Source organism: Brassica oleracea, chromosome C3 (genome assembly GCF_000695525.1).
Source record: "Brassica oleracea var. oleracea cultivar TO1000 chromosome C3, BOL, whole genome shotgun sequence".
NCBI classification, from domain to species: domain Eukaryota; kingdom Viridiplantae; phylum Streptophyta; class Magnoliopsida; order Brassicales; family Brassicaceae; genus Brassica; species Brassica oleracea.
In genome coordinates this window covers 29,698,601-29,707,157 of record NC_027750.1, presented here as the reverse complement: position 1 = coordinate 29,707,157, position 8,557 = coordinate 29,698,601, and the positions used below count along the sequence as shown (strand labels likewise).

The 8,557-nt window shown below is 38.8% G+C and overlaps 2 protein-coding genes across 6 annotated transcripts; one reads left to right on the top strand and one right to left on the bottom strand.

Annotated features, from left to right (window-relative positions):
• Positions 1-1,079: 1,079 nt before the first annotated feature.
• Positions 1,080-2,737, top strand: LOC106329432. Of its 5 annotated transcripts, none has more exons than XM_013768084.1 (3): positions 1,080-1,530; positions 1,608-2,387; positions 2,484-2,737. In XM_013768084.1, the coding sequence occupies exons 2-3, from the start codon at positions 1,663-1,665 to the stop codon at positions 2,551-2,553; spliced, it is 795 nt and encodes a 264-aa protein (XP_013623538.1). In that variant the 5' UTR covers positions 1,080-1,530; positions 1,608-1,662; the 3' UTR covers positions 2,554-2,737. The 5 variants fall into 5 exon arrangements, with proteins under 5 accessions (XP_013623538.1, XP_013623540.1, XP_013623539.1 ...); XM_013768086.1 differs by having other exon boundaries at positions 1,081-1,279; positions 1,657-2,387; XM_013768085.1 differs by having other exon boundaries at positions 1,081-1,433; positions 1,657-2,387.
• Positions 2,738-3,602: 865 nt separating this feature from the next.
• Positions 3,603-6,750, bottom strand: LOC106330346 (uncharacterized protein At4g02000-like). Its single transcript, XM_013768827.1, has 2 exons — positions 6,094-6,750; positions 3,603-3,629 (listed from the first exon to the last, which is right to left on the bottom strand). The coding sequence occupies exons 1-2, from the start codon at positions 6,748-6,750 to the stop codon at positions 3,603-3,605; spliced, it is 684 nt and encodes a 227-aa protein (XP_013624281.1).
• Positions 6,751-8,557: the final 1,807 nt, after the last annotated feature.

The following is an 8,557-nucleotide window of genomic DNA, read 5'->3' as shown; positions in this document are numbered from 1 at the left end:
TAGACAATCATCTAATCACGATTAATTAAGTACATTACCTCTATCAGGGCCGGCTCAAAAAATAGTGGGTACTGACCTCTATAATAATTTCTGTTTCTGTTGCACTCTGTGCACTCCCCTAGAGCCGGTACTGGCCTCTATAATAATTCATCAATAAACTCAAGCTACAAAAAAAAATAACAACATAATGGTATGTAGTTGGATCAGGATCTATGCGAAGGGGACTACACCTTTCTTGATCATGTTCACCTCCAAAAATAGTCAGTGTTGGCCCGCTTTTGAAACTCCACGACTGGATTAAGGGTTAAACTAGTACAATATAGTGAAATCCCTAATCAAAGTTAATACTTATATTTTCATATCTGTTTTCTTATACCATCCCTTGGAACGTATATTCCATCGATGGATTACTCGTAACTCCTACGAAGTATGGAACACGACAATTCCAACTTCTTTTTATTAATTTCTTAAAGTTCACTTTTACAAATTTAAAAACAGAAAAGAATATGGAAAGAGAACTAAGGAGGGTCTATTCAACCGAGAGTTTTAGGTGATTTGTGTTAAAATGACAAATCTACTGTTATTGAAACATGAATTTTAAAAACTCATTTAAAATCCAGTGTTATTGAACTTGACATTTTATAAAGTACTCTGAAATCCACTGTTATTGAAAATATTTTAAGTTGTAGAATTTTAAAGTTTTCAAGTGATTTTAGAGTGTTTGAGTGGAGTTTTTTAGTTAAAAAAATTAAAACTCAAATTCCATAGTTTTAGGTAATATTCCAGAGTGGTTTAACAAAAATCATTTTATTCTCTGCAATTCATTAAAATCATATAAAACTTCATTAAAAATCAAATCACTTCAAATTTTAAATTGAATACAACCCCTAAAAGAAATGATAAAAGACAAAAGGGTAAGTAGAAAACGACGTGAGTGGTTCCTTACCACACCTAAATGAAAATATCATAAATTTATAAAAGATTAAAAGACAATATAATTACTTAAAAAAAAAACATAATGAAACGAATTTGGCAAGTTCCACTGCTGAAGTTAAAGCTCTGAGTGGTTTTCGATTCTTTGTGTTCTCCACCCACCGATTCCATTGTACCTCTCTCTATATATTTATACTATACTATACAGAGAGTTATAGATATTATACAGATACATGCATAGAGAGTAAGTGGCTCTTTACTACTCTTCAATGCTCGGTTTCGGCTATACAATGGCGATTTTTGAGAATATGGGAGAGAATCGGGTGGGGCTGTTTTGTTCTCTCAGGTCCATTGAAACTATAACCCACTAAGTCTCAAAAGCAAAAGAAAACAAAAACAAACGGATCAATTTTTCTTTATTATTTTCCTGTTTTTGTTTCTTTCTTCCTCCTTCACTCTCAAGCATAACGTTTTGTGTTTCACTGACGAACAAAGTGCAAGTAAGTCGCGAGTGAAAAAAAAGGATTTTTTTTTTCTTCTCTGCTTCAAATAAAGCTCTCGTCTTTTCAAAGATAATGAAACTTTCTGATCGTTAAGGTTAGTCTTTTCAAAGATAATGAAACTTTCTGATCGTTGAGGTTAGTTTTGATGTATTTTCTCTTGTTACTTCTCAGTTACGGAAACTATGAAGACAGTTTAGTTATAAAGTATTGATTTTTTCAGTGAATTATGCTGAATAAGAGATCGAGAAGCAAACAAACATTAATGGCGAATACGAACCAGAAACAGAGTAAACCGACGCCGTTTCCGCGGCTATTCACAGCTTTCACCAGCTTCAAAAGCTTCACCGAAAACGACGCCGTCGCCAGCCCAACCTCTATCCTCGACACCAAACCTTTCTCTGTTTTGAAAAACCCTTTCGGACCCGACAGCCCGAAAATCCACGAACCCGAGATCCGGCTCAAGCTCGAACCCAAAAGAATCGGACTCGCCCTTGTCGATACTCTCATCCAAGAAGAACCCGGATTCTCACGACCAAGATCCGGCTCCATTCTATTCGGGTCACAGCTCCGGATCCGGGTCCCGGACTATCCACGATCATCGGCGGATTTCGGGACCAAAACGAAGAATTCCCCGATCTTCCCTCCGCCGGAAGAGACGAAGAGATTGGTTTCCGGGCCGGGTCTCGGGTCGGCCCGAATCGTCACGGCCTATTTCTCGACCAGCGATATGGAACTATCGGAGGACTACACGTGCGTGACGTGTCATGGGCCTAACCCGAGAACGATCCATATATTCGATAACTGTATCGTTGAGAGTCCACCCGGCGTCGTTTTTTTTCGGAGGTCCGACACGGTTCACGAATCGGATTATTTACCACCCGACAGCTTTCTCAGTACCTGCTGTAACTGTAAGAAGAATCTTGGTCCTCGTGATGACATTTTCATATATAGGTAAATCATATATAACATATGAATTTAAAACTATCCGATATTTCTGTAACTAAAAATTTGAATAGCTTATTAGCAATTTATGATGTTGATTTGCAGGGGAGACAGAGCTTTCTGTAGCAGCAAATGCAGGTCTCTGGAGATGATGTCGGAGGAAAATGACATTTAGTGGAATAAGCTTTTTTGAGATTATAAAATGTTATGATAATGACTAAAATAAATAACTGTAGTATTAAGATGAAAATGTTGGATAATAACTTTTGCTTAGTTGCTTTTTTGCTAGAGGCAGAGCTGGTATCTATGTGTATTATGTGTCTACATGCATAATCATATACTTCATCTTTTACTTTTTACCTTAAATATGTGATATTAGTAGAGGGCACAATCTTATATATTAAAATAGAAGTTAAAACTTTAATTCATGTGTGATTTTTAAAAAAATAGACCTAATAGACCTATTCGTAGAAAATCATGTTACATTTAATTTATAATCTTATCATTTAAATTTTGGGTCTACAAGAAATTTTTATTGGGCTATCAATAATTAGATTTAAACAATTTGCGCGGGTTTTTGTTTTCTTTTATATTTATATAAATATTTTGTTTTCAATTCTAAATTGGTATATAATATAATATATATGTGTCTATCAATTTTTAAAAGATAATAAGTTTACGGTATTTTTTTTCATTGAATAGATTGTTTTAAACTTTCACATGTACTTGTATTTTCTTCTATATATATAATTTTGGATTATTATTTCATTATTAAAATTGTAACTATATATATAAAGATTAGTAAAATATTGTTTTATTGTTATATTCAAAGATATTGTAACATTTCACAAATTTAGAAAGTTTTTAAAAAATTAAACTTTTCGCTTCATACATTTATATTATCGAGTAATTAATTAAACATTTAGTTTTTGTTTAATTTTTAAAATAAACTATATAGTTTAAAATTTGTTTTCATTGGTTTAAGTTAATAAAGAATCGTCTTCAGTCTGCCACAGAGAATCTTAGAGATGATTTTATAGTGCACCGAGCATAAGCTAATAGGTCGTAACTCAGTCATCATCGAAGGGTTAGATACTTTGGGAAGTAGGCATATCTGCGTATGGTTCCATCCAGCAGAAAGAACAGCCGTATGGAAGAAGCTCTGCACCTCTCTAACCGTGTTTGGACCCACAATAGACCAAAATCGTTTGTAGAAAGTACCTGTTAATCCATCTGCTCCCGGTGCACTATCTTCCTTGATAGAGAAAGCTGCGACCTTAACCTCCTCTGCCAATACCGGAGCCGTTAGCATATTGTTCATTGCAGGAGAGATTCTACTCTGGAATCCTTCAAACAAGCTTTCAAGGTCCCAAGGGTTCGAGCTTGTAAAAATATCTCTGAAGTAGTCAACAGCTATACTCCCCTTCGATCCTTCTGAAAAATGTTCCACGCCCTGAGTGTCCTTAAGAAGGAGTATATTATTCCGGTTCTTCCTTCCTTTAGCACATAGGTGAAAGTATTTTGTGTTTCTATCACCAAGTCTAAGCCACCGAACTCTACTCCGTTGCCTCCAAAAGGATTCTTCATCACGGTACGCTTTACTGAGGTCTCGTTTGAGCATCTTGAGCCTTTGCCAATCAGGTAAAATCTTTGCAATCTCCTTCTCCAGCGCCTCCTTTATTCTTTTAATCCTGCTTTTTGCACTTATGCTAGTTACTCTTTTCCATTTAGCCAGCTTGCGACGGCATCTGTTAATCCTTTCCAGTAGCGGTATATCACTCTCCACAGAATCCACTCCCCATCCCAGTTTGACTATCTCTTCAACCCCTTTCTGTTTTGTAAGCCTTTTATCAAAGATGAAACGACCACGCCCCATGTCTCTTTCCTCAAGCGCGAACCTGACCAAGATTGGACGATGATCTGAGGCAAGCATTTCTAAGTATTCCATGTGTGCTCTAGGAAACAACTAGAACCATTCCTCATTACCAAAGCTGCAATCCAAACGACATTGAATCCAAACTTGGTCTCTCTTCCCTGCCCATGATAGAGAATTACCAGAACTATTGATTTCCTTGATCTTACAGTTCTCCACCATGTTTCGGAAATCCCAAAACGTTGACTCATGTCTTGCCGAGCCCCCCACCTTCTCTGTTGATCGAAGTAACTCATTGAAATCACCTACCAGTACCCATGGCTCATTCCTGATCATACCAATATCAGATAGCCTGTCCCACACTACACTCCTACGAGCTCGAACCGGATCACCATATATGCAGGATAGGAAAAAAATCAATGACCCCATCCCCACCTTCGAATCAATGATCCTTTTGTCTGCCTCCAACACTTCAACATTAAAACTATTCTTCCAAAAGACTGCCAAACCCCCACTAAGACCAGCAGGTTCAACAGTAAGTAACTCATCGTAACCAAAATCTTTTTGTAACCCCACCATGTACCTTCGCTTTTGTTTTGTTTCCATCAGAAATAAAAAATCCGGGAAATGATCTTTCCTCATTTCACGGAGGCGGTGAACTGTCTCGTCGCTACCAGCTCCTTGACCGTTCCAGCTCATGATGCTCATTGGGATGGCAGCGGCTTCAAATCGGAAGCCACCGTAGGTTGGGGGGGGGGGTTTGAAGTTTTTTAATAATGTTCTCCAACATTCTTTTGTCTGCCTCCAACACTTCAACATTAAAACTATTCTTCCAAAAGACTGCCAAACCCCCACTAAGACCAGCAGGTTCAACAGTAAGTAACTCATCGTAACCAAAATCTTTTTGTAACCCCACCATGTACCTTCGCTTTTGTTTTGTTTCCATCAGAAATAAAAAATCCGGGAAATGATCTTTCCTCATTTCACGGAGGCGGTGAACTGTCTCGTCGCTACCAGCTCCTTGACCGTTCCAGCTCATGATGCTCATTGGGATGGCAGCGGCTTCAAATCGGAAGCCACCGTAGGTTGGGGGGGGGGGTTTGAAGATTTTGAAGAATGTTCTCCAACATTCATAGGCGCCTTTCTTTTGGATGCCTCCTGACCATTAAGCTCAGTAGAGTCTTCGCTGTGCTCCACCACCTTGTTCCCGTTAGGATTGATACACAAAGACCGAGACTGAGCTGCTAGGGTACGATCATTGTTACGCTTCCATCTTTGGTGTTTGCGATTTTTCTTATTAGTATACACAGGCGCCCCGGTTGCAAGACCACTTGTAAAGGTTCCTGCTTTGAAGCCCGTTGGTCTCCGGGAGGAAGAAGACGAGGACGCATCCTGATCAGCAGAAGGAGATACACTACGGCCCCTTCCCAATTTTATATCAGCTTCCGAGAAAACATGACGATCCCTCGACAGAGCAACTCTTTTGACTGGCCTGTCTTGCTCCTGGAAGTTGAAAACATGACCTTTTCCTTTGTTGATATCATGAGTTATCCGCGGAGCCTTGCTCCCAGCCTCAACAAATCCCGGTTGTAATGACTGTTGTACTCTCAAAATTCTGGCTTGTCTTTCTGTCGGATCACTGTGAGAGATATATTGTAACGCCATGTTCCTTTCTTCTGTAGGCATCTCGGGGAATAATGGAGCAAAACCAGGAGGAACCGAAGGGTGTTCGATCAGTAAGGGCTGTTGTCTACTGACCGCTTGACTGCCTCCGGGTTTCTCATGCGTTCTTGAGGGTCTCTCGGTCTCTGCAGAGGTAGCAAGAGGTCCCTTGATCTTCAGAAAAGGGCAGCTAGGTCTCTCGTGAGTCAAGCGTTGGCAATGAAAACATCTTTTCCGAAGCTTCTCATACTCAAATTCAATGACCACCCTTCCCCCCTTGGGCAGATTCAAAGGTTTAATTGCTATCGCTGGGTGCGCAATCTCGAGTCTAACCTGAGCTCGAATGTAATCTTCCTTTTGGGAGGCCTTAGGGTCGTAAGCAATCTCTAGCACCCTCCCGACTTTAGAAGCCAGGAACTCCATTGTTTCCAAACGATAGTGGTTCACAGGGATCTTACGGATTCTGATCCAAACATCAACAGTGGTCAAGAAGTTTGCTGGTGGAGATGGGATCCAACGGTCGAGAAGCATTGTCCAGTTATTATAGCACCATGGACGATCTTTCAATACCGTTAACAAATCTTCTTCCCGCTCAAAGATAAATTGAAACTTATCCAGAGACAACGCTATTCCACGGACCCTATCAGCAACCCTCCAAGTCTTGGGCATCTCCTCAATCATCTTGTCCATAGCTTGGCAGTCTGGGTTTAGCAGTCGACCTAAAAGGCTAGTCACGTTTTCATCAAAAACATGAAATCTGGGGCTATCAGGTAGATCAACCGGCTCCTCATCATGCAGAGATAAGGCGTTGATCGCCTTTTGAAGATTATCAGCCATAGACACCAACCAGAAGCAACGCACGGCGATTCTCCGATAGCGATGCGCAGCGAGCTTAGGAAGTAGGTCAACACAGAAGGAGGAAAAATTGCTATTATGACAGCAAAATTCCGTGATGATATTAATGGAAATCATCGGGATTGAATATTTGATTGGTAAGGAATTGGTTAGAAAAGGAAATAAAGGATGTAAAAATGGAAATGAAGGGATTAAACAAAGGAAGAGCCGAATAGGAATGAAAACAGAAAAGGAAATAAGAGGAATTAACTCTTAAATCAATCAAGTTACCCGAAACAATCGTAACCCAAATCAAAGAAAAATACTAAAAAGGAAATATACCCACCACCGCACCAAAGGAAAGACACAGCTCGGAAAAGATTTCCGGCAGAGAGAAAATCAATTTAGACACATCTTTACACTTTTTTAAAATATTTGATATGTAATTATGCTCTTTTGGTCTTATAGTTTTATAGTTTTCTTTTGTGTTAAGAAGATGTAGATCGAAATAAAAATCGAAGAGAACTAAAATAATTAAGAATATAAAGAATAAGTTATCATGATGTTTAAATCATAATACATATATTAATAATTATTAGTAAAACGATCATGCCCGCATGTGCGGGCAAAATACCTAGTTTACAATTATAAATAAAATTAATTTTAACATTATTATTACTGGGGTAAAAAGCTTCTTAGATATGAAGATTTTTTATTACAACATATATCTTTACCTTTATAATATAAGATTGATCGGATATTAACTAGCTGGCCAATAATGTCTAAATATTTGTAACCTAGCTATTAATGTTTTTCTGGGTAACCAATAAGCATAGTTCCGATTGTCTATTTTTGGATCGAATCAATTGATATTCATATTTGTTTTAGAAAATAGCAGATGTCTAATGCAAATAATTGAATGTCTTACCAATTGTATAGAGTTTCTATTCAAGTTATTAGGTTTATCTTTTTTTTTTTTTTGTCATCAACAGACTCATACTGACTTTGTAAACCAAACCGGGTAATCTTCATCCATGTGAACGACGAAAGACGATTGCTTTCTAGCACTGCGTGCTAGACTATCCGCCTTTGAATTGTGCGTTCGTGGTACATAGATAAGCTCTGATCGGGTGAAACTCTCTTTCAGGATCTTGATATCATCCAAATAATTTGCAAAAGCTGGCCATTCGTCTGGTTTCGAAACCATCTTCACCAATTGAGAACAATCTGTTGCAAACGTGACCTGAAATTGACGTAAATTCCTCATACATTCCATTGCCCATAGTAGCGCTTCCATCTCCGCATGAAGAGGCGAAAGACTAGCCCGAACATTCCTCGCCCCCAACAATCCATTAAAACCTTCCAAAGTACTAAGCCAACCTTGCCCTGAAAAAGTAACCCCCTCTTTCCACGAGCCATCTGTGAAACACCATCTTCCTGGGATCGACGGCAATATCATATCTATTATTGGTGGTGGCATCCTCTGGTCATTCACAACTTGTGCCTCAGCCCACAATGTCGATTCTGTTTCCGCCAATTTAAGCGTATCCATAGGGTCCATATCCAAATTGCTGAAAACTTTATTATTCCTAGCTTTCCAGATGTACCATAGTATCCATACAAACTGGTGATCCTCCATCTGTGGTAAAACTCTCCAGAATAGATGATCCATGTTTGTGAAGAGAGAACTTGTTGGGAAAATAGTTGGATTTGATGGTATCTTCGAAAGAGCCCAAACTTGGAGAGCTGGAGGGCATTCAAAAAACACATGATTTATTGATTCCTCAGGAGCTCCACATCTTGCACAACA

Bases quoted from the DNA above. Each gene is read 5' to 3' on its own strand.
- LOC106330346 (XM_013768827.1), bottom strand. From the start codon at position 6,750: ATGGCTGATAATCTTCAAAAGGCGATCAACGCCTTATCTCTGCATGAT. The intron at 3,630-6,093 runs CTGAAGATCAAG...CTATCAAGGAAG, and splicing joins AGAGACCTAGCTGCCCTTTT to ATAGTGCACCGGGAGCAGAT.
- LOC106329432 (XM_013768084.1), top strand. From the start codon at position 1,663: ATGCTGAATAAGAGATCGAGAAGCAAACAAACATTAATGGCGAATACG. The intron at 2,388-2,483 runs GTAAATCATATA...GTTGATTTGCAG, and splicing joins GATGACATTTTCATATATAG to GGGAGACAGAGCTTTCTGTA.